Source organism: Cydia splendana, chromosome 19 (genome assembly GCF_910591565.1).
Source record: "Cydia splendana chromosome 19, ilCydSple1.2, whole genome shotgun sequence".
Taxonomy (NCBI): Eukaryota; Metazoa; Arthropoda; class Insecta; order Lepidoptera; family Tortricidae; genus Cydia; species Cydia splendana.
Window position 1 is genome coordinate 11,474,082 of NC_085978.1, and position 26,955 is coordinate 11,501,036.

The window sequence follows — 26,955 nt, forward strand, 5'->3', positions numbered from 1 at the left end:
CTTGAACACTTAGAGCTAATCACTACACCTTATAAAACAAAGTCCCCCGCCGCGTCTGTCTGTTTGTGTGTTTGTATGTTTGTTCGCGATAAACTCAAAAACTACTGAACGGATTCTCATCGGTCGCTAGTAAAGGTTAATCTAATGAAGACCGCGTTTTTAATATAATCTTTACCCATAAAGATAAATAATCGAAATCTTGATGCTCCAAGATTTATTTACTATTAGCTTTTGTATCTACTATATCTAACATTGCATATCTAACAAAGAAACAGGAAGTGTAGAGCTTTAGCTAGAGTTTTTGCTAGTAGACAATAATGCATTGTCATCAATCCAATCGTCTAGAGTCTAGACCTAGATTTCATCGTCACGGAGATTGGAAGTCGATAATCTCGGGAATATTATGACTTATGAAGTTTTAACGTTCTTATAACGAAATCATATAAAATGGAAACTTTGTACACGGCACATATCTATAAGTCTACCGTTGAGGCAGTTGATAAGAACTTATTATGGTCAGTTTTAGTCCCAATATTCAGCCACCTCCTACGATAAAATCACCGCGCAACTTTACCAACCCCCATGAGATGCTGAGTCTTCACATAAGCGGTAAACCTATAGTAAGTACATGGCAATACCTTCACGCTCTTCATATGACTATGAAGTCATCACGATGTTTTTCTGCGTGTTGACTTGGGTACTGAGATATAGACATTTTCTATGTATATACAGAAGGACTAGGTCGATTTGTGTAGGATTGTGCTAAAATATTTTTTTATTAGTCAATTCCTTACCGCCGCTACATATCTTGATAAGAAATTACTATGGCCAGTTTTGGTCATAGTCAGCTACCTTTTCCCACCGGCACCGCCTGAGAAAAGTGGTAGCACTATAGTAAGTACAGTACGTCTACATGGTAATACCTTCATAGTCATCTCGATGTTTTTCTGCGTGTTGACGTCCATGACGTCGAGCAGGCGGCGCGAGCCCACACACATGCGCACATCGTTCACGGTGAAGTTGCTGGTCGGCACCCTGAAACAAAGCGGAGCGTCAACAGAGCGTCGCCGGCGGCCGAGGGGAGCGGACGTGGCGAAATATTTGCGGAAGTTCGCTTGGTATATCGAGACTAAAAATTTGGGCTCATTTAGACCATGCGAGTTTCATTACATTACGGGTTTTGATCGGTCGATTGAATTGGACGTAACCAACAGTCCGCAATGTAACTAAAATCGCATGCGAGTTCGCGCGCCGTCTAAATCAGACCTAATGGCGTTAATGATAAACGCGATACAAGCCTCTAAATATTAATCGTTTGTCTTAATCTGTAATTTTGGCTTGTAAAGTTTTATGAATAAGGGGGTAAAGCGGTAGTTTTGTAAACAAATACGTATTGAAATATGAACGTTGTGGACGTTGGGAAAGGTAACTTGGAAGAATTGTTTATCTATGAGGAAATTTGCTTGCTACACCGGTAAAACTTGGGCGGTTGCTCAGTAAATACAATACACAAGTAGGCAAATGTGTATCTTAATGTTTTATTATCATTATTTTTCATACTTAAGTATGTCTTTAAAATGCATAGATGTAATGCATAGGTAATAAACTAATAAAAGATAAAATTGCTTCAATAAAACATCCGTTTTGTAAATACTATAAGAATCAGCAGACTCCGTATATTAAGTACGTGATAAAAGTCATTAGTGATTAAATACCTAGCCGCCATGCAATTCTACTTGTTTATTTATTATATGGAAAAAAAACTAATTACACAGTTTTAAGGCTTCTAAAAAAGCGGACATGAATCAATATGGGACACAAATATACAATTTATTTATTGTTTGTGAGTGGTTATAAATGGTGGTAGGGTTAGTATTTGGTTACATCACAATCAGCCAGGATTTGGCGTACAGTCAGCAGCAGAAGTTACTAAGCGGGTGAGGTGTTCAAAATGATCTTGACCCGACTTTATTGTTAAGAGAATAAGAGCGTGTAAAGGTGACTGACTGTACAATACTCTGACTCTCAATATGCATGTCATTAAAACCAATTAAAAATAAAAGTACCTATAGTAACACAAAGCGTAATTTATTTGTCCGTCCGTACCGTAATGCTCGGATGCAGGAGAGAAATGGGTTCAACTAGGACTTTAGTAAACCGTTACATAGTCTCGCGCGGATTACGGGTTAACGGCCACAGAGGGCCTACCGCCAACATCGAAAATCGTTATCTGCCTCTCTATCCCTCGAATGTGCAAGAGCGATAGAGGCAGATAACGATTTTCGATGTCGGCCCTTAGAGCCCGTTAAGGTTGCTTATATGGTTGCGGGGTCGGAACGATATCGGCACGGCTTCCTAATTGGCCCAGGTACGGCACCGGCATGTGGGGAAGAGGGCATAAAATGACGATTGAAATTAATGACTTTTATTTATAGCCAGCACAGGAAACACAAATTAAGGTCAAATCATATCGCAACTGCATTTGAATTGAATTTATTTTTCATAAATTCGCGCACGTATCTTCAAACAAACGCAGGTACTATGTAAAATCATGCTTGGAACGTGGTAGTAGACTGATTTTTATTTCAATGAGGTGTGCAATAAAAAGTATTTCATTATGTATAAACTGTAACCATGAGACTGAAGATCCTCGTACAATGTCTGTGACATAATTCGTATTACCTATACCAAATAATTAGTTTTTAAATTTTGTTATTTTGTATGTTAATATTATTGTTATGTAAATATGAATTACTTTTAGATATTATCTAAGTGCATGTTTAGTATTAGGCATACAATTTGCATGTCACTGTGTGACAAGGTAGCTTGGCTCACTTAACTATGAAATATAACATCCTATATGTATACCCTATCTTTCGCAAATAAATGAAAATGACTTATGACTTATAATGATTTTAATGTTATGAAGTCATATATAATTCATGACAGTTTAGTGCCTGTAGAAAGAACAAGTTTTTCACATACGGAGATGTTCTACGGGCTACGGCGTAGCAATCCGTAGCGTAGATACCTACTGTGTAAAAAGATATGTATAGACTGTATAGTAGAATAGGTAAGATATTATTGTCAAGGCCCATCCAAACAAAAAAAAAAAAACAAAATTGTGTCGGTGAAATGTTAACCATTAGTGTAAGAAATAGACATGATTATGTTTTGTTTGAAACTTGCATGGAATAAAACAAATGCAACTCAGTTCTAATAGCAAATGATAACTTAATAAGCACTATAGATAGGACCGTAAGCCTTAACGAGGTTAAAAACTGTTTTAAGTTACGTTACGTTTGTAAAACAACTAAGAAATCGACAAACGACACACAAGAGAAACGTTAAAAAGTCCTCCAAATGAACAACTGAATCCCTATTCTGAAGACCTACAGCGAAACTGCAAAGCTACTTTCGAAATCGTACTCGTCTAGTTGCGGGGTCACTCAGAATCGGGCCTGACCTTTCGTCGGTAAGTTTTGCCTACATTTTCAGCACGCTAATTTCCCTGTGGCATTATTATATTTATTATGGTACTGACCATTTCTTAATAGATGTGAGGCACACATTTACATATGTAATGTTATGAATGTGTTGATCAGAAAATATTACATGTAAAGTAGTCAAATTTACATTAGTTTGACGCAGGCAGGGGGGTGTCACTACGCAGTTTAGGTACATTTGGCCGGCGCACCTCCCGGGCAGGGCAGGCGTATGGCAGTGGGCTGCCGCTCGACCGCACGATAGTCGTGTCACGTGGCGCTCGCGCAAAGGAGATTCACGGTTCGTGCGCGGTTATAAGTTCCAATTTTGTTGCAGGCGGCGAGTATAGGTATAATTTTATACCTAAATCTGACTTTTGTGAAGGAGTGAATTTTCCGTACGGTAGTACTATTAGTTATTCTGTGACGCAGGCATTTTTTGAAGACGGCATCCTTGCAGCTCTTACATGTTCTAGTAATCCAATTTCAAACGATACAATCTGTGAAAATATTAGAATTGTAAGTCGCAAAGACCGAAAGTGCTATTTACATATAGCACTTTCGGTCACAATAAATAAAGTTATGTTTTCACTGGCAAATAAAGTATACTATTTCGTAGTCTTCATAAACTATATGCTACATTCATATCACAACACAGTGTATGAATGAAGTTTATCTCGCTTTATCGCGAAAATTTCAAGTGCTTGAGCGTTAGCATTCTTAGTAAGTTAGGACGTTACCATGGTATAATAATATACTCTGCCTGGTACTCTCTTCCCGTCTTTTCGTGGTCACGTGACTGACACAAGCCTACGTCATCATGCGACAGCGCTATATGATAATATGCGATAGCGCTATATAAAGTGGCAATGTTATTGTGACGTAGGCTTGTGTCACTCTGGGAAGAGAAGACCATGTTTTATTAGACTATGGATGTTACTAAAGTTGAAATAATTTTATGAAATATCACAAGGGTAAGTACCTACCTTATTTATATTTTAACCGGTTCCTTGCTTTTTACTTTTTACACGACAGATGTCACTATTGTCATCACTAATTACGTCGATTGCTAGACTTCACCTGTGGACGACACTACCAGCAACATAATGAACTAACCACTAATAGACCGTAAGTCTTCGGAATAAGGTTCACGATTGTTCAGCTGTCAGTGAGGATGATGTATATGGAGTACGCATCGGGAATTCCACGCGCGCCGCAGGTGACACAACCTACCGCGAACCAAGTTCGACGAGTTGATTCTCTGTCGCACTTGTAAATTCCTACGTAAGTGTGACAGGGAGGCAACACGTCGAACGTAGTTCGCGGTAGGCCCGATCATATAGCTAGATGGTACACGTACTAGACGGGCATAGGCGAACTGTTTCACACTGCGGCGTAAATATAATATTAATTAATATCCGGTACGTAATATACTATAACTGTGACTATAACTATATTAACTTATCAGTCAGTCACCGATTCGCCATAATAAGTTGTTCGAGATTTTTATCTTGTTTTAGTCAAGTACATATACAAGAATTTGAAAGATTGACAGATGGTTTTATTACGTTTTAAAGAAACAAAATAAAGTCGATATTTAAAACACGCCGCCCAATCATATGCTTGTTGCAATAGGAATTGATTCTACGATTACTGTGACAAAGAAAAAAAAACAAATGTATAAAAAGTAATATGTAAAAACTATCTGCTAATAGTGCTAATCACAAACTAACGGTAAACGCAAGTATTATATATATTTAGATAAGATGAATTAACTTATTGTTTTATTCACACACATTCATACACATCCGAGTCAAAATCAACAAAATACCTACCTGTGTAAAAATTACAATCACATTTTAACGTGCATTTTAACACTAAAGAGGTTTTTACCACAAATAAACCTTCATAACCAAATGATTAGTGTTAAATATTCATTTGCAAACCCCAACTAATTATAATTAATTCATAAAAAGCTATTTTTTAAAACCCTCGCGGAAATACTAATGAACATTTATTAATTTCATAAGGCCACGCACGTAAATCCCGCTGTTATGCTCTGGTTTCCTAGGATAGCGGTGCCGTCATATAGCGGCCGTCTCCATACAAATGCTACGACATCCATATTTAGCCGTATTATTTAGTATGGAGACGGCCGCTATATGACGGCACCACTATCCTAGAAAAACCGATCTTTTACCGGGTGCGAAACTCCTGACTTCGGCCAAACTCGGCTCCGCTCGGCTCAGAATTGCTCCGAGCAATTATTAGGGTTGGCACCATTTGACTTCCTTTTACGTGCACGACCACAGATAAGATAATCACTTGAATTTTGTCAACCCTAAATAGCCAATGGATAGTGCCATATATTAGAAAGGGATAGCATAATTCGACCCTGAACCGCTGTCAAACTTCGGTTTTGTAGGAAGTTTCCTTTCTGTACGGCAGTACTATTATTCATTCTGTGCTTTTACAGCCATTACAGTAAATGGGAAACGTAACTGAAGCTGGCTGCGTGATGTGTACGTCAACTGTTTTACGCTGCTACGTTACGGTGGTTACAATAACGGCACGACAGTCTAAATGGTGAAATTGGTTACTACAGACAAAGAGAATTTGAAATAGAGGAATATTGTCAAAGTAAAGTAAAGCATTAGCTGTAATCGCGAACACGGGCGAGTGGGTCGCGGCCACGTCGCGGCACTCTATTAAGGGATGTTATGCCAATAGCCGAGCAGACCTCTAACGCCGCAAAAAAACAAACATAAAATGTGCTCTGTACGTATAGTGAATAGTGGGTCAACCAAATCTTGTCAGTAGAAAAAGGCGCGAAATTCAATTTTTTTATGGGGTGATAAACCTTCGCGCCTACATTTTTTAAATTTGCCGCCTTTTTCTACCGCCAAGATTTGCTTGACCCACTATATATGTCTTATTAATCTCAAATCCACTGTTACGCGGTTATCACACTAATGCGGATTCCGCACTCCGTTCCGGTGTGCGAGCGGGTCATCACTATGTATAAGCATAAGGCCGTTTCGCTGAGCCATTAGACTGGTATCAGCGCCTAGTAGAGTAGTAGATAAGCAGAGAGAATAGTCGGCCATTCCACGTGTCGTTTTGCGGTTGCACAAGCGACTGTAACGTTAGCCGATTTTTCTCTCACGCCGTCGCCGGCACTGATAGGATCGATATCTATGTATATGCAATTATGCACTAGCAGCTCGTTTAAAGTGTAATTCTAGAGTTAGCGTGTTGTGCAACAGTGCACAAAGTCATATATGATATAGAAACGGTGGGGAAGCACCGCGAAAACGTCACCGTCAGGACTAGCACGACTGCCAGAATAAGTCTCTACAACTCTCACAGTATCTATACACTCTATACAGTGTCTACAACTCTACCTACTTGATATTGAAAGTGTGGTAAAGACAATTCTTATATCCTTGGAATTGTGTGCGGTTCCAGTTCTTGCCAATTTGGGACCAATGAGATGAAGCTTAGTGAAAAAGACCAGTCCTCAAAAAAATTTCTTTTTTATTTGGTTGAAACTTTATTGTTAGAATGTGAGTTTGATGTTTGATCTTTTATTCTAAATCACGTCTTCAAATTAATAAACGCAGAGCATAGAATGTTTGCATTACTTAATTCAATAGCATAAAACTTAGCGTAAGACGCGCTATGTTAGCGCAGTTCTGGGTGCCTAACCAAGATGCCAATCGTTTGGGCTACGACAAAGAAACTCTATCTGTCGCACTAATATGTAAGAGTGATAGAGAGACAGAAAGCGTTTCGTTGTCGTAGCGCAAACAATTTGCATATTGGCTAGGTCTCCTGGTGATATTAAGCATGAATGGCACGGTATAGTCAAGCGTATCACCGTTGAAATTAGCTGTAGAGTATCTAACCTAGGTAATGAACATTATATACTAAGTACTCTGTCCCTAGTATTAAAATCTCCTCTGGACTTATGAATTACGTAGGTCAAAAACTTTGTTTACACAGAAATTGTCCACAACACAATTAAATTTGTAAGAGGCATTCAGGCAAAGACCTATTTCGACACAATGTTCTAAAGGTTTAAATTTTGTTGACAGCTGACTGAAACACCGTCTGCATAGAAATGCATTGGCGGCCGTTACCCAACCAACCATCGGGCGACATCGTCTAAAAGCAAGAGTATTGTATGATTTTACATAACCATTATTTTAGGTCACATGTTTAGCACTAGTTTGTTTAGCCTCAATATTAGAGCAGAGGGCCTACCGCCAACATCGAGAAAAGTCATCTGCCTCTCAATCGCTCATATATGCAAGAGCGATAAAGAGGCTGGAAACGATTTTCGATGTTGGCGGTAGGCCCTCTGATAATAAATGGTAGGTAGGCACTTAGGCACGTACTTCTTAGAAGTTACCTATAGGTATCTCAATCTAAAAAACTAAGCACGAAAGCTGAACGTTGCGCATCATGCTGTTTTTAGTCCCTAATGGGTTACGCAAATATGATCGATTTGCGAACGAATCCATGTAGGAACAATGAAATAACCTTTTAACCGATAATCGATAACGTAAAAATAGGTTTAAAATTCGTACAAAAAAAAACTAAAATCGATAATCGGCGATAGGATTCGAAAAACAGGATTAGCAAATAATCGACCACGGGGGCAGACAATCGACTAGGGTTGTCAAGTTTGCGAGACACGCTAGACGTATAGTTCGTTTTTTTAGCATTAGAAATAAGGTAAACAATCTTGATGTGTCTTTTAATTAAAAAACACATTTTAAAAATAAGTTACGGCAAATATGTAACAATTATGAATCTAATACGATCATTTATATTCTTCTGCTTTCATAAGTAATAGTTACTGATTTTTCAATTAAAAGACACGTCAAGATCGCTTACCTTCTGTCAAGTTCTTTCTAATGCTAAAAAAAACGAACTATAGGTAATGGGGTCCCTTTGTTTCCCATAAAGTTTTAAGTCATAATGTATTGTTTATCATATTATCGTTAGTCATAAAACTGAAACCATTAACTTTTCAGGATTTTCGTAAGGTTACTCTATAGATAGGTTAGGTTAGGTTAGGTTTGTTTTATGACAATCCTGAAAAGTTACGCATTTCTGAGAAAAAGCAATTATGACTAACGAAAATTCGGACAAACAATACATTATGACTTAAAACTATTTGGGAAACAATAGAGACCCATAGGTAATAGCTGATTCACCGCGCTCCGAAAAAGTAGTAGCAACTAAACGATAACCACTCTTAGGTATTTTCTAAGCAGTGTGAGAACTAATTAAACTAGATTTAAGAAAGGATAATGAAATGAATGAACCATATGAACGTTTGATAAGGCAATTGTTGCCATCGTATACATTATGGATTTATTTAAGCAGGCGCTTGCATAAATTATAGTTTTTCGTTCATCCTACACAAATGTAGCGGAGAAGATTGTATAAAGGATTTATTTATTTAATTTAGGCATGACATTTACTTATGAATGTAAAAAATAGAGGCTTCTGGTGATCTGGTGAGAGGGCTAGCCAACATTTTGCCCAATGGATCAGCATTGCCATCCAGAGGGGCAACCTACCGAGCGACTACGACTAGGTCAAATTTTTTATTTATAAGTTTTTAGTATTTTTATTATGTTATAAAAATTTTATTAATAAATCTACCTCACAAAGAAAAATAAATGTAAAAAATCTATGATTAGTATCTCATATTACAAAAATACATGTGATTTTACAGGTGTGAACCGGCAACATTGCTGCGATTGGCGTCTTGACTTAATGACCAATAATAGGCGGCCTTTTGACCGTTGTTGCCATAGACTTATGGACGCAATGAAAAACCTCTGTCCTCAATGCCCAAGGTCCCAAGGACACCTGTAAAAATCTTTAAAATTATTCTACTTCGCACCTTATTACTTCCCGTAGTGTTTCTAGTTACACGTCTGTTAGTTACTAATACGAGTTACTTTTGACGACGACTTTACCTACTTTGATAATGAACGATTAGCTTTGAACAAACGTACTTAGTTATTAGTTAAATTAGTCACTCACCATAAATGAGAACACGTTTCCTTGCCTATTAAAATATTATGTTTGTTACGTTTTTTTGCAGATAGGTCTTTCAATTTTACCAATATTTTATAATTTAACATTTTGCATTTATTTAGATATATATAAGTTATTTTTGTTAGCTATTATAGGTTTTTGGTCGCGAAGAGATTTTCTACCAAACTTTGGAGATTTTTTACATTTTTCTCTTTAAAAAAAATAGTTTAGTAGTAAGGAGTGCAAGTAGGAATTTCTTCGCATTTAATTCTGGTAAAAAATGGCTGTTGTGAAGAAGCACTGTTAGGTGTTCATAGTTGATGAAATATATATTTTTTTCTTCCCTAGGTTTTTTTTTCACAATTCATACTCCCGCGGGAGCAATGACCTTTGTCCTTTAGTACATCTGCATGAAATAAGATCTTTTTCGAGCAAGTGTGATAAAAGTATAAAAACAATACGGTCATTGCGTCAGTTCACCGTCTAGTGCCTGTTTCCGTAAATACACAATTCTTTGTGGCAACTACGCCAAGTGGACGGAAACAGGCACTGGACGGTGAACTAACGCAATGACCCTATAGTCTAGACAAAAAAATTCAGAATCGCTCTCCTTCTTGGTGCGACTGGCCAATCATATTACTTTTTGCCAACCGGGTTTTTTAACCTAATCAGACCCCGGTGAAACCGAATTTGCCGGTTGCTTGATCGAATTCTTGACCGGAAGTGAGATATTTGATATTAAAGGTCCCCTTTTTTTAGTTTTTCGTAAATAACTCTTAAACGGTGGCGCATAGCAAAAACTGTTCTTACACATAAGTAATCTGCATAAAATTGCCTACAAGAAAGTTTCCGTACAATTGTTCGCTAGGATCAATATTCAAAGAGATATTAACGCGGGAAATTTAATTATTATCACTTCTAAGGTCCCTTTTTTAGTTTTTCGTAAATAACTCGTACGTGGCCAATATAAAAAAAATTTGTTAAACGTCAATAATCTACACAAAATTTTCTAAAAAAAAGCTTGTGTACACTTTTCGCAGGGATCAATATTTAAAAAGATAATAAAGAGGGAAAGTTAAGAGCCCTTATTCCTTAGAGCGTTCACCGATTTTGCGAAATAACACTCGATAGATGGCGTTAGCGCTCGGTACGCGAGCGCCGGCAAAGCTAAGCGCGTTTCAACACTTTCAACGCAGACAAGAATAATTTTGATACTTTTCAATTTAATTTGCAAGTAAATTTATTTTAACGTTATATTGGCACTCTGTATTTTATTTTATAAGCATGGTAGTAGTCAATAGAGTATATGTGATGAGATAATATATAACCAACGACGAGTAAAAAATAATGATTGTTTACCTCTGTATGTCATGGAATTATTGTGACAAGTTCATCCACGAAGTCAAGTAACTTATTCAAGTCAGTTCACCAAGGAAGTTGAATAATTAAATGTTTTAAAGATAAGGTTATATTAAATAATAATATATACAGGGTGGCCAAAAATAAGTGCATTCCCGTTGCCAGGGAGGTTTAGGGATTATACTGAACTAAGCAACCGCGAACCGCGATGGGACCAACCCCGAAATCGCGAAAAAAAAATTTGGCTGTTTCATACATTTTGTCTAGTCCATTTTCTATGGGAGGGTAATTTTTTTTCCAGCAACCATTTTCTTGCCAGCAGCGGAAAAGCACTTATTTTATGGCCACCCTGTATAATGACAATAAATTCGAGAGTACCTGCAAGTAACAACTACTGAACTCTCTGAAGTTCGATTTTATGTCTAAAACAGAAGTATCTCCGTTTTTAGGGTTCCGTACCCAAAGGGTAAAACGGGACCCTATTACTAAGACTCCGCTGTCCGTCCGTCCGTCCGTCCGTCAATCACCAGGCTGTATCTCACGAATCGAGATAGCTAGACAGTTGAAATTTTCACAGATGATGTATTTCTGTTGCCGCTATAACAACAAATACTAAAACAGAATAAAATAAAGATTTAAGTGGGGCTCCCATACTGTTGTAAACGTGATTTTTGATAGAAGTTAAGCAACGTCGGGCTCGGGCGGGGTCAGTACTTGGATGGGTGACCGTTTTTATAGATAATGGTACGGAACCCTTCGTGTGCGAGTCCGACTCGCACTTGGCCGGTTTTTATTTAGAACGAAGTTGATTTATAAGGTTTACTTGATCCTTGTGGGAAGCAAATGAAGCTTTATTTGTAAGTATGTATGTAAAATAAAATAATATTAATAATCTATCAACCGCATCTAGATCGATAGTGCTCGTCAAGGAAAATCTATTGAGCCCAAACACGATGGAGTTATGACGAGTAGATTAGGAGTTCTGGTGACCAACTCCAGACTCCATCATGAAAACCTGGACTTCATCTAGATTCTAGATCGATGGTGCTTGTCGGGGCAAATCTATTGATCCCAAACACGATGGAGTTATGATGAATAGATTAGGACTTCTGGGGACCAACTCCTGACCCCATCTCGTAATGGAGTCAGGAGTTGGTCACCAGAAGAGTCTCATGACTCTGGACCTCATCTAGATAGATGGTGCTCGTCAGGGCAAATCTAATGAGCCCAATCACGATAGAGTGATAATGAGTAGATTAGGATTTCTGGTGACCAACTCCTGACTCCATCATGAGAACCTGGACTTCATCTAGATCAATGGTGCTCGTCGGGGCAAATCTATTGAGCCCAAACACGATGGAGTTATGATGAGTAGATTAGAACATCTGGTGACCATCTCATGATGGAGTCAGGAGCTGGTCACCAGAAGGGTCTCATGACCCTGGACCTCATCTAGATAGATGGTGCTCGTCGAGGCAAATCGATTGAGCCCAAACACGATGGAGTGATAATGAGTAGATTAGGAGTTCTGGTGACCAACTCCTGACTCCATCATGAGAACCTGGACCTCATCTAGATCGATGGTGTTCGTCAAGGAAAATCTATTGAGCCCAAACAGGATGGAGTTATGATGAGTAGATTAGGAGTTCGGTGACCATTACTGACTCCATCATGAGAACCTGGACTTCATCTAGATCGATGGTGCTCGTCGGGGCAAATCTATTGAGCCCAAACACGATGGAGTTATTATGAGTAGATTAGAACATCTGGTGACCATCTCATGATGGAGTCAGGAGTTGGTCACCAGAAGGGTCTCATGACCCTGGACCTCATCTAGATAGATGGTGCTCGTCGAGGCAAATCGATTGAGCCCAAACACGATGGACTTATGATGAGTAAATTAGGACTTCTGGTGACCATCTCATGATGGAGTCAGAAGTTGGTCACCAGAAGGGTCTCATGACCCTGGACCTTATCTAGATAGATGGTGCTCGTCAGGGCAAATCATTGGAACCCAAACACGATGGAGTGTTAATGAGTAGATTAGGAGTTCTGGTGACCAACTCCTGACTCCATCATGAGAACCTGGACCTCATCTAGATCGATGGTGTTCGTCAAGGAAAATCTATTGAGCCCAAACACGATGGAGTTATGATGAGTAGATTAGGAGTTCGGTGACCATTCCTGACTCCATCATGAGAACCTGGACATCATCCAGGTCGTCCGGGTATAATCAAAATGCAAACCCTAACCAGAATTCAAGTAACACTGAAAATCTATCACATAAGCGAGAGTCGGTTGTTAAAATTAAATATGGTGTAAAAAATGTACACCCTTGGATCAAGATTTTCTAATCATAGTATACAGCACTTCTCGGAACTCTCTCGATGGTTACGAAAGCAACGAACGCCTGACGGTCGAGCACAGGTCCGTCCCCTAAGCGCACTCGGCGGAGACTGAGCGCGCGGTGTCGGTGCAGCGTGATTTATACGTCTTTAAAAAAATATAGATTTACGGCTAGGTAGGTCCTATAGTTATGATTTTTTTTTTATGAGTAGACATAAAGTTACAATTTGATAAAATATTATTTTTGGGGCAAAATATAAGTCCAATTTGCGATAAAAAAATGTAATGTAACCCTGTTTTCACCAAAAAAATGAAGAAAACTCGGAAGGTTTTATATCAATTTTTTAAAATGAATCTTCGATTTTCAAGCATGTCAGCCCCTCGTACAAGATATGGTGAGTTGAATTGTAATCATTCATGTACCAAATGATTCTTGTTTACTGCAAAATTGAGAACCGAAACGACCCTTCTCACTGCAAAATTTGAAAAAGACTCCTAAGAAAACTCATTTATTTTAGGTTCAAAAAGAGAAAATGAAAATTTGAACGTTTTCAGCCCCTAGTTTAAGAAATGATTATTTAAGTACGTTATCAGTTTTTGAATAAATACTAATAGTTACGTCGTAATCTTAAATGAAAAAGGAAGCATTTTGCAAAATACGCTCGTCTGTAGGAGTAAGGACTCTTAATTATAATAAATTCTAAGGTTCCTTGTTTTTATTTTTTCGTTAATAATTTGAAAAGTATGACTCAAAGCAAAAAAAAATCTTATACCTACATAAATAATAAACATAATATTACTACAAGAAATTTGTAGAACACTTTTAGCTAGGATTAATATTTAAAATTACAAAGCAGCGGGTAAGTTAATTATAATCAATTTTAAAGTCCCTTTTTAGTATTTTGTAAACAAGTCGTAAACGGTATCTCATAGCAAAATAGGTTTTTATGAATAAATAATCTACATTTTCCTCCAAAACATCTTGAACACTTTTCTCTAGGATCAATATTTAAAACGATATTAAAGGAAGAAAGTTAGTTACAATCAGTTCACAGGTCACTTGTTTTTAGTTTTTCGTAAATAACTCGTAAACATATTGTCAATCGTATTGAACATAAAATTGTCCACAAAAAAGGTTCTGATACACTTTTTCGCTACGATCAATATTTAATGAGGTATTAAAGGAGGTAAGTTAATTATAATCAATTTCCAGGTCCCTATTTTTTGTTATTCGTAAATGACTCGTAAACGGTGGCCCATGGCAAAATAGGTTCTTTATTTACGAAAAACTAAAAATAAGGACCTGGAAATTGATTATAGTTAACTTACCCCCTTTAATACCTCATTAAATATTGATCGTAGCGAAAAAGTGTACAGAACCTTTTTTGTGGACAATTTTAACTATGATATTTGACTTAAAAATAACATAAAATAAATACTTTTATACAATACTTTTATCGTGGACCAAAAAATTATCTTACTCAAATTTTGTTTTGAATGCGAATTCGAATTGATGTCAATATTGTATGTGCGTTAGCATAGAGCTGTTTGTAAACTTGGTCGGAACTGTCTACAGTCTGGCATTGGCTCGCTTCCGGAATTAATATGTAGTAAAAAGACGGCATTTACTGATAATATTTTGAATTGAGTGCATTAAGGTTTTGAAGGAACATGGCCAAGGGTTAATTAAGGTTTTAGTTTTATCTAGATACATCTTTAATAAGCTCTTAATTTTTTAATTGTCATAGCTTACGTAAAGAGTGATTATAATATATTTTAATTTTAGTCAGTATTAGTTAATAATAGATAGTTTTATCGTGTCTTCGATGATGTAATCTAGAGTTAATCTAAAACCAAGTAATTAAAAATTGAAAAATTCGACAGAAACTGACTATTCATGCTATGGTGTCTATTAAAAAGTTTAAACCAAAATGGTAGCCTAACGTATTAAGCATTAAATTACGGTACATACCATATGATTAAAATCAGTCACCTATTTTATAGTATATTCGGCCCCAAGCAAAAATATAATACCGGGGGCCCTGGGACATATTACGAATTAACTTATGACATGACGTGACTTAACGTAACCTACATATTGCAGCATGTGACGTCATGTTACGCCACGCTATGATTTTGCTGAAAAACTACACGTGAGATATTTCGTTTACGTCAACATAAATCTATCTTCGCACTATTCAAATTTTTTTTTTAATAAATTAATAAATTACTCTTTAACTCAGAGCTTTTGGTAGCAATAATTAAGTCTATGATGCAGCAAGCAAACACAGAACTTGACACAGAACAGAATGTGCGTAACGTATCTAATTCTTGTGAAATACAGACGCTACTTTAAATTGGCGAGAAAATACCTATCTTCCGTAAAATAAATCTCGATGCTTAGCACTTCATTGGCCTACACCCCACTGCTGGGCACAGGCCTCCTCTCATGCGCGAGAGGGCTTGGGCTATAGTCACCACGCTAGCCCAATTCAGATTGGGGACTTCACATAGGTACACCTTTGAATTTCTTCGCAGATGTATGCAGGTTTCCTCATGATGTTTTCCTTCACCGAAAAGCTAGTGGTAAATATCGAATGATATTTCGTACATAAGTTCCGAAAAACTCATTGGTACGAACCATAACGATAAAGTGGGGTAAGGTAAGAGAAATATAATTTACTTTGCACTGAGCTCGTAAGAGGACCTGTATGAGCAAAGTCCTTCTACATAAGTACATATTTTTAAGTTAATTATGCATTAGTTTAAGTATCTATTTATTTTCTCTACAAGTGTTACCCCACCTAACCTTAGGCAATTTATGAAAATAAAATAAAAACTACTACAATTATGTAATTTGAATGACATATCATATAAATTTAATAAATTAATTATTTAGAAGCATTCAGGACTGTAAAAATATAAACATACCTCAGTCCCAGTCCAGTTTTCTCCTTAAACAGCAGCGGAGTTGTAAACCCATTTTTCTGCAGGTATGCCACTGTGAGCTCCGTGCCGAACATCTCATGTATGGAGCCGGGGTGCTCGAAGCGGGCACTCTCCAGCTTGTCTGCGAGGGAGAACCCTCGGCCACCTTCCACATCATCATCTCCAAGGGCCCATTCATCGGAGTAGAGCTTGCGCTGTTTGCGTTCGCGCTGTTAAAATTATAAATATTTTATATGAAGTATGTATACATAGAGCCTTTTTTAAGACGGTATTTCATTATGTCAATATATATTTGCGCATGTCAGATGCACCAAACATCAAAATACTCTTTTGCATAACATTTTACTGCAACATAATTTTTGAAACACTTGAACGTATGTTTGGTTCATGTCAGATCATGATTAAATATGAAATAAAAGCATACAGCTAATTGCTTTGTCTGACATAGGATAGCTACCCTATTTGTATACCAATTACCAACTGCATACATTAAATTGAAAGACAAATTTTAAGTTTTAAATAATCATCATGTTCATGTACCTAGTTGAAATATCAATGTAGAGATGCAACTCTAGGCTAGATTTGAGTGATGACAAGGTTATACACCTGAACTAACACATTGGTAGACTTTCATACTTATTTGTTCAGAACACTTAAATATCACAGGAAGAAAGAAATAAGCAGCAAGCTAGGTAAGTACACTTTTTATTTATTTATGTTTTAATGCTTGAAAATGTTATGAAAATATGCCTTAGAATTTATGGCTATTTCATGAGAGATATAAACTGTTACTTAAATTGACTTACAATCTAGCTCAAACATGAATTTTGTGTTATCTAATCTATGAGTGGAGTATAAAATTGATTGCTTCTAACAGAAAATGGCAATTAAGAGTCCACTGAAACCTACTGAAACTGAAACAGGCTCTGTAAGTTACAGTTACCTAGACAACAATTACTATTACTTTCTGACCAGACAGACTTTCACTTTTAACACTTTTAAGTGAATGAAGATGTCGTGTTTTTGCGTCTGTTACCTAGGTATTTACAGCTACTTAAAAAAGCTGATCACTGCAAATTTTATAAAGTATTAAATAGTAGGAGATAAGTGGTTTACATTTTTTAACGCATCTCAAGGCCAATGAAATCTTACGACCAAGAGAGAACTGTGCCTAAGTAGGCACGTAATTATACTAGCATAACAATAAAACTTTGAAGCGAGGGCTGTTTACCTTCGCGGACGTAACAAAGAACCCAGTGTAGTGACACGAGACCGAGTCGAATAAGTCTAAATATAAATGAAACGCTAATCATCACAACATTATTTGTTTGAAATCATAGGCATACGTTTTACGAGTATATTGTTTATCAAGCAGTAGCAATAAAGTATTGCGAATGGAGCGATCTCGCAGCCGAGTCGCCGAGCGACGAGTAATCGTGCAGTGTGGTCGGAGTTCGGCTCGCTCGCAGCTACAGAGCGCACGCCCCTGGCCGGCTGCCCTCTCCGCCAACCCGCAGGAAACGCCTTCGTCAGGCCCTACCAGATGCTCAGACGACGTCGAAGCCGGTGCACGCACCTTGTCTACGTAAACGCCGCTACTTCGCAATGCTGCGGCCTACGGAACTATTATAGATTTTGACGCCTTCTCGCATGCGCGAATGCATACGGCCGCCGCGTTTTAAACTCGGTCGCGGCGTGATCGCAAAAAAACGGAGTCCGATGACCCATGATGATTATCATTATCATTGATAGGATAATCCCAGACCCTATTTCTAACACATTCCTGTAACTTTCATTAATCGATACACGATGCAGCGATGCACCATTTCGTGTTTACGTGATCCCAGATAAAGCCACCATGGCGTCACCCGGGACTAAATACGTAAAAATTTAACAATAAACACTCACCAGTTGCCTCGAAACTTGTTTTTTACTGTTCGGCAGTGTTTCCGACATGTTTCTATTAGTCAGAAACACTGCACCGCGAATTTAACACTATTTTACGTAAATATTTTACACAGAGCACGAGAAAAAGCAACGCAATCCACCATTTGCCACAGTCGACACTACTGCCAACATCGCGACGAGTAATCACTCCGGCATTTTTCTATAGGTTGGTACTGTATGTGGCGTTCTATTGGTTTATTTATGGATAAGAATACGGCGGGAGCATTTGAAACATCGCGAAGACAATGACGTTTGTCGATCTTATTTACGATTTATCGAATATTTATTAGCAGAGAACACTATCGTTAATTTTACCTCGTGATATGAATATTATAGTTAAAAATAATAATCAATTACCTGTTAACGTTGTATAGTCTTATTTTTTCATACGTAACATGACATAACGAACCTAGTAAATTAAATTAACTGGGATGGATCCAAAACTAAAAAGATTTATAAATTTCCATAGGAAATTTTCCACGTTTTTAGGGTTCCGTACTAGGGAATGCAAATCGGTTATAACCGAAACCGAAATATTCGGTTATAACCGAATATTGGAAACTCGAATAACCGGTTACGGTTATTTTCGGTTATTTATTTATGACTTATAGATGGTCAAGCAAATCTTGTCAGTAGAAAAAGGCGCGAAATTCAAATGTTCTATGGGACGATATCCTTTCGCGCCTACATTTTTCAAATTTGCCGCCTTTTTCTACTGACAAGATCTGCTTGACCCAGTATAAATTATATGTTTTTATCATCAAATGACTACAAAATCCTGCCATTTTTGGCTGTGACGCCTGTGACTATAATTTTTGTCATTCGTGGACTTTAATAACAAAAATATACTTACCAAATTTACTTCCCTTAGTAATTAAATATTTTTATTGAATATTGTATCACGTTCAAGGTCATATTTTACTTTTACTGTATTTGGTGTGTTTTATTAAAAACGAAGACTTTTACTCACATTCCCTAGTACTGTAGGTACTAAAACAAAGATTTTTGTATTTTTTAATTACTTCATTGTAAATTTATAATTTTTCGTCTAAAATAACCGTAACCGATTATAACCGATATTCGGTTATTTTTCGGGCATAACCGTAACCGAAACCGGTTATGAAGTTTGGCCGGTTATTGCATTCCCTATTCCGTACCCAAAGGGTAAAACGGGGCCCTATTACTAAGACTCCGCTGTCCGTCCGTCCGTCCGTCTGTCTGTCACCAGGCTGTATCTCACGAACCGTGATAGCTAGACAGTTGAAATTTTCACAGATGATGTATTTCTGTTGCCGCTATAACAACAAATACTAAAAACAGAATAAAATAAAGATTTAAGTGGGGCTCCCATACAACAAACGTGATTTTTGACCGAAGTTAAGCAACGTCGGGCGGGGTCAGTACTTGGATGGGTGACCGTTTTTGTAGATAATGGTACGGAACCCTTCGTTTGCGAGTTCGACTCGCACTTGGCCGGTTTTTAATGTATTAATGAAATCTTACCCTATTTTTGTATAAGTAAATTAAATATATGTCAGAATCGTAGCAAAATCCTCTATTTTTATAAAAGTCTGTAAAATATACTGGGGGTGGTATTCCACCTGTCCAATATTTGATCATGATCATATTGTGCACTGCGTTAATTAAGAATCTGAATAAACTTATATGGTCAAGCAAATCTTGTCAGTAAAAAAAGGGGCGAAATTCAAATTTTCTATGAGACGATATCCCTTCGCGCCTACATTTTTCAAATTTGCCGCCTTTTTCTACTGACAAGATCTGCTTGACCAACTATACCTAATATTTTTGTAGGTTCTGATTTTTGCTTATGGTTTTCCATAGAATTGTGTATGACCAAGGAAATATGTCATTGAGCACTGACAATAATCAAAGTCCACACATCAGACATGAATTTATTCATGAAATAGGTACATATAGTTGGTCAAACCAATTTGTCAGTCAGTAAGAACCAGGAAAACTATACTCATCCTTTTCTTTTGGATGCTAGTACAAGTGTAAGACAAAGATAGTATGATTCTCTCTGTCTATGATTGAAATGAGACAGTCCTTTGACAAACTATATAAACATTTCAATTTCGAATTAAGATCGTGAAAGATCGTGAATGAAGTGGCCAATAAAAGCTACCTATATGTATAGATGGTCAAGCAAATCTTGTTAGTAGAAAAAGGCGCGAAATTCAAAATTTCTATGAGACGATATCCCTTCGCGCCTACATTTTTCAAATATGCCGCCTTTTTCTACCGCTCTTTTTTTTTTTTTTGATCTGCTTGACCAACTTATAAGTAAGTATATAGTTTAGCTCAGGAGTCTCAGGACAGTCTCATTTCAAAATCATACTGTTTTTGTCTTTATACGCTACGCTATACTAGTACACAAAAGAAAGGGATGAGTATAGTTTTCTTTGTTAGTACTGACTGACAAGTTGTGTTTGCCAGACTAATGATGAGGTTAAAATAAGTATAAGTATCTGTATGAAAATTTGAAAGGATTGTATACGCCTTGAGCTACGAGTTCTTAACTCCAAATCCAAATCAAGAATTTGGTCTAATTTATTTTAACGCGCTAAATTCAGCACCGGAATCCCTGCGCTGAATTTCTGATATTTCATTCTGATATGTTAAGCATGTGTGTGTTGCGCCTAAAAAGTCATACAACATTAAAAGCCGTAATAGCCGTAACAGACTAGAGTTAGGCCAAGAAAAGTCTGCAGCGATTTTGATAGTCCACTCAGTGCAAGTGTTATTTCACAGCGACTCTACCGCAGCGAGGTCGCGGTGCGGTGCGGTAGTCTGTTATGGCTTTAATGATTGAATAATAAAGCACTCGAAAAAATACTTAGTAATATGTTATTATGTAGGTATATTTGATATTTTTATACCTTCATTCTTCGATTTTTAGTTCCTGAAAAATCTTAGAGCATTGCAATTAATAACTGGAGTCGCCTTTAAGAGCTTACCCCTCTGCCGTAAACCTTGCACAATAGGGAATATTACGTAAAACTCTGCGTAGAGGGCGTCACTAACTGTAACAATCACATGGCTTACCGTGAAACACGACAGTCGAAAGTTCGGTTTCTGCCTCTCTACCACTCTTGCTTATTCGATCGATAGAGAGGCAGTTAAAGAAATTTCGATTTTCGCGTTTCGCGGTAAGCCACCTGTAAACAAACCGCCTTGATGCATCAATGTCATAGTTTTTTTTTTGTAGCCTGTGATATTGTGTCCCACTGCTGGGCAAAGGCCTCCCCTGTCTTTCGCCACTCGTCACGGCTTTGTGCATGCTCCCGCCAGCATGTCTTTGTGTCATAGTAATAACTTGTCAAAAAACTGTTTAAGGCCTAGTATGTATAAGTTACTCTATGGTTTACTAAAAAAATTAGTGCTGCACTCTGGCGGCAGAACATTGCAGTAATACTCCCTATTGTGCAAACTTATGGCAAACTTTTGTATGGACTGACGTTTATCTGACATGGCTATTTGTACGTTACGTACAAATCATGTATAAATAGCCATACATTTGACGTACCCCTCCCCCGCAAAAATCGGCAGACTGTTTTGTACAGAAAGGGCGATTGTGCACTACAATGAATTTTACTGTCCGGTAGTCCGAGTTTTTACGGTCCGATATGGCACGCCATTAAATGTATATAGTAGCTTGTGCACTAGACGTAATTTTACTGTCCGACATTTTAGGGCGATTGTGCACTACAATGAATTTTACTGTCCGGCAGTCTGAGTTTTCATGGTCCGATATGGCATGAAAAAAACGGATGATTGGCTTGTGCACTTGTCCGTCTTTTTACTCGCAGGTGCGGCGCAGTGGCATGAAAAAAACGGATGATTGGCTTGTGCACTTGTCCGTCTTTTTAGTCCCAGGTGCGGCGCAGAGGCATGAAACACACACCCCCCTAGCCCGCCCCCGCCCGGCCAAGTCATGAATAATACTAATTCCAGACGCAGTGCACAAGCATAAACACGTTTTCCATAGCTGTCATCTCGGACCGTAAAAACACGGTCCGGAATGGGCAAAAGTAAAATGTCGGACGGTAAAATTACGTCTAGTGCACAAGCTACTATATACATTTAATGGCGTGCCATATCGGACCGTAAAAACTCGGACTGCCGGACAGTAAAATTCATTGTAGTGCACAATCGCCCTTACTTTTCCCCATTCCGGACAGTTTTTTGCCGGTCCGAGATGACAGCTATGAAAAACGTGTTTATGCTTGTGCACTGCGTCTGGAATTAGTATTATTCATGATTTGGCCGGGCGGGGGCGGGCTAGGGGGGGTGTGTGTTTCATGCCACTGCGCCGCACCTGCGAGTAAAAAGACGGACAAGTGCACAAGCCAATCATCCGCTTTTTTTCATGCCACTGCGCCGCACCTGCGAGTAAAAAGACGGACAAGTGCTCAAGCCAATCATCCGTTTTTCTCATGCCATATCGGACCATGAAAACTCGGACTGCCGGAGAGTAAAATTCATTGTAGTGCACAATCGCCCAAGGTATAAAAACATGATAAGGCGTGGTAAAAGAGTAAATATAAAATCTGTAAACGTTATAATCGTTATTTGTCTGGTAAACTATTTAACTCCTATAACTATAACACGTCTGTCAAAAAATGATTTCGGTACTTATAGTCTGTGCGGAAAGAGAAGAGTCGTGGACTCGTGGAATGTAAGGGAACTCTAAATTCTACGACTCTTCTCTTTCCACACGGACTTTACAAGTTTTTAGTGCCATATTTTTTTTGGCAGTCTACAACAACTACATATGGAACTAGAACGAAAGCTCTGTTATAGGTACTTAAATCAACACAACCTCTTCGAGTTTATGCTCCTTATAATCTTCTTGACAAGACTAGTAAATGGCTTATGGAAGCAAATTACAGGTTAATGGAACGTTTTTCACATAATTTACAGTTTTTACTTTTAGTCAACATTCCTTAACGTAATGCTATAATATTTCAACGCCGGGTCCTCGATAACGTACTCACAGTCGGCCACTCCGTTATCCTTCAAAAATTCCGTTCCACGCAGCCAATCCAAATACAACTTCAAATACCTATCCCCATCTGTGTGTCCCAAGCAAAATATCCTATACGCATCTTCCCCGTACTTCCCTATACCATAGAGATCGCTAGCTCGCTGCCATTTTGACGAAACGAACTGATATGTCAACTTCCAAATCATATGCCCCCGTTTCCTTAATCCTAAAGTATCAAAAAAACGTTCCAATGACGTAGGGGCGTCGTTTAAAACGTGATACGGGGTGGGATATTCCTCGAAGAATTTTTGCATGTGGGGCCTAGCGGTTTTGCCTGATGTCTTCGTTAGGAAGATTGTTGCTATTAACATCGCCCAGGGGTTTGAGGAAAATTCTTCTTCAAAGACGTAGTGGGGTGATAGTGGCATTTCCCTCGGTGTTATGTTATAGAAGGGGTCTATTTTGATTGGTTCCTGTTCTTGTATAGTGAGCTGGGAGAGAGTGAGTAGATCCGCGTCGTCGAGGGTGCACTGGCTAGACTTTTGAGATTCTTGGGAAGAGTCTAGATTTGTTGATAGTGTTCTATTGGGACTCTTCGCTGGTAATATGGAGTCTTCTTGGAAGAACCTGCTGACGCAAAGCTCGTGTGTTGTCATGTTGGTACCTGGAACAGATAAATGTGTATTAAAGTATATTAAATCAAATAAAAAAAGACCCATCCTCCTTTCTATTGAAATACTTTAGTTCCGAAATTGCTGGCCAGTGAGCTTAAATTTGTAGCGTTAATTGTTTAAAATTCGAATAGAAATTGTAAAGTTACCTTGCAGACCTCGCATCTAAATATATTTGGTCATGATATTTTGAGTTTTATTCACCAGTACTAGAGTTCACTTTTATTAGCGATTTCATCAAGATGAGACTTTATTGAATTATATTGGAGTGATATAAAGTTAGAATGTAACTGTGAGATCCTCGTATTTCAGCCCGTACAAGATTAGAACATTAGAACATTGAGATTTATTGCTTAATATAAAAGTCCAGTTTTAAATAATTGACCTGATTATGATACGTTATGAGTGTTATGACTAAAGTTCTTTGGTGAATAACATTGTCTGTGAAACATGACGTCACCGTTACGCTGAATCGAGTTTATCATTTTTTCCCCACCTCAAAAAGTGCTCAGCGCCGCTAAAGAAGTTTTCACTTCAAAAATAAGAAACGTAAAATTTGACAACAAAACTTTGTGTCTGTCTGTGGCACCGTATCTAGATACGGTCTAGATCTGTTGGTACTTAGTGGCTTTCCATGTGAAATAAGGACCAGAGTCCATATATTTTATGTGCAATAAGGACCTTCCTATCACAATTTTTGTTGGATTTTCATTAAGCATAAAGGACCCTTCTATGATGGAAAGCCACCTTTTAGCTCCCAAACGGATGAGCCGATTTGAGTGCGGTTTTTTGAATCGAGGCTTCTTTTGAATTGTGTGTCGATTCGGTTCTATTGAGTAATTAGGCGGTTTTAACTTACTTGATGGTGTTGTAGAGTCGGTCCATAAAAAGACTGCAGCGGATTTGATAGCCCACGCAGTGCAAGTGTCATTTATACGTCATAATTTCATAGAAGTTTGACGTTTAAAATAACACTTGCACTGCGAGGGCTATCAAATCCGCTGCAGACTATTCTTGGTCTGACTCTAACATTGTCTGGGCTTTTTAATTTAGTTAGCATAGGTAGTAGATACTATAAAACGTAAATATATCCGAACATAATCTTAAATTTTTTTAGAGAAAAAAATTGTCAATATTTAAAATGGGCCTTTTTTAGAAAATTACCATTTTTATTTAAATTAGGGAAGGTATAGGGGACCATTTGGACCATCGAAGGGGGTGCCCGAGAATCCCGACTGCCCAATGGTCCCCTACCTCCCCTACTTAGTCACTTAAATGCTATGTGAAATTGTGAACTATAGGCATGGTATAATAATGTAAGTAGTATAGTACCTATTACCTAACAAACGGAGACGATGATTCAACACCAATAAATCAATTCGTAAACAGCCCATTCATTCGAATCCAACACCCGGATGAAGCTTGTCAAAGTTCGAAGGTGCAAAGGTACAAAAACGATTAAATCACCCGCCGAAATACCATCGGTATGCGTGGGTTTTGCCCGAGGCTCTTGCACGGTCGCCATCAGATATATCTGAGCGGCCACGGTGTTCACAATATCTGAACGCGCACTCTATCGCCTTGACAATAGAGGCATGTTCAGATATTTGTGAGCGCTTTGGCCGCTTCGATATATCTGATGGCGACTGTACCATCAAGTACAGAATGATCACAAAAACTTTACAATGGCAATGAGCACTGTATTTTATGAATCTACCAGTCACCTCACTACCTTGCGGTCCGTAAAGAAACTTCGCGCTGATTTACTATAGTAGAAGTTTTTTGCAGAGATTTGATGATAGATTTCGAAGCAGTTTTGGGGAATAATACTAATTTATACGTCAATTATATTTTTACTCAGTAACAAATCAACTTAATCCGGCCAAGCCAGTACCAGTCTGTAGTTGATCGTAACAACTTTTTACCAAACGCCTCAGTTAAAGAAAGTTGAGAAACCTTTTTTGTGTAAAAAAATAAAACTTAAACTAACGTTTGCGAATTCTCATCCATCATGGACCTACATTAAATCAACGCTGCTCAGTTGTTGCCTTTATTTGGTTTTGGTAAGTACCTAGGTAGGTAGGTATACGTAATTCTAATAGTTAATTCTATAAAACGTTTAAGTCGGTTGTTTATACTACATTTTTGTATGTTAAACGAGTTATGTGAACTTTATGATAATTTGAACCTAACAGCCTTATATAACTTGCCGCGAATGAATGCCAAGTCCAAGTTACATTATACTGTCTGACCAAAGGCCCAAAGTTCAATGAACTTTGGTACCGCACCTTTTCATACTTCGGATTTTTTGTAACATAAACAGAAATAGACTAATTAAAGATAGGTAATTAGACTAGTTTTTTAAATGATGTCACTATTAGTTAGGTAGTAAGGTAAACGTACTAGTGCTCGACATGCTAATGCCCAATAGATGACACTTTGCTGTCACCTCTATTGACAATGACTTTAGTTTCAAGATGACATGTACTGGGAGACTGGGACCGCGTCGAGCACCAGTACGTTTACCTTATTATTATACTAAAAGCTATGTTAAAATTGCTTGTAATGATTTTTTACTTGCTTTTTATTGACACACTTAAGTAAGGTATATTAATTTTTTATGTAAAAAAAATGTAAGTCTGACCACGCTCAGTTGTCATGGCAAGTGCCACGTCATTCTTACTGCCAGGTTTTTGCAAAGTCAGCGTGGACAGAGTCTAATAAAATTTAGCCGCATTATTTGCCTTTTCAAGTATCCATATCCATATAAGTATAATGCACGCGACAATACAGTAATTTGATACCATCGATCTGATGATGGTGCCAGGTGTCGGCAAATGGCTTTAAGCCAGTTGAGAGTAGATGAAAACAACTACATGATCAAATAATGTAGGTCGTTCAGTGACAGATTAGATTATAGCTACCTTGATCCTTTTTTATAAAAAATGATGTAAGTAAATTGTTAAAAACAAATTATTCTTGATTTCTTTCGTTGAATTCTATTTACTCGATTTCATAAGGTGGGAACCAAAAGGAATACACCAAAAATATTTTTTTACACCTTAAGCCCCCTCCAGACTATGCGCGTGAATCGCGGGCGAAGCCGCGAACGCAAGTGTGGAGTCGATTT

The 26,955-nt window shown here is 37.8% G+C and overlaps 2 protein-coding genes and 1 long non-coding RNA gene across 4 annotated transcripts in view; all 3 read right to left on the bottom strand.

The window, feature by feature from the left end:
- LOC134800009 (jmjC domain-containing histone demethylation protein 1) overlaps positions 1–18,401 on the bottom strand; it is a 44,757-nt gene extending 26,356 nt beyond the window's left edge. The window contains exons 1-3 of the mRNA XM_063772446.1: positions 18,108–18,401; positions 16,182–16,408; positions 924–1,035 (exon numbers count right to left, since the gene is read on the bottom strand). Of these exons, the coding sequence (XP_063628516.1) occupies positions 924–1,035; positions 16,182–16,408; positions 18,108–18,155 (387 nt within the window). The 5' untranslated portion in view covers positions 18,156–18,401. The remainder of the gene's footprint in view (positions 1–923; positions 1,036–16,181; positions 16,409–18,107) is intronic.
- LOC134800122 (uncharacterized) overlaps positions 1–26,955 on the bottom strand; it is a 285,699-nt gene that overhangs the window by 51,692 nt on the left and 207,052 nt on the right. The window lies entirely within an intron of this gene.
- The window catches only part of LOC134800088 (methyl-CpG-binding domain protein 4-like), a 46,741-nt gene continuing 42,742 nt past the window's right edge, over positions 22,957–26,955 (bottom strand). For both annotated transcript variants that reach the window (XM_063772561.1, XM_063772560.1), the window contains exon 2: positions 22,957–23,818. In XM_063772561.1, coding sequence (XP_063628631.1) covers positions 23,100–23,810 — 711 coding nt within the window. In that variant the 5' untranslated portion in view covers positions 23,811–23,818 and the 3' untranslated portion in view covers positions 22,957–23,099. The remainder of the gene's footprint in view (positions 23,819–26,955) is intronic.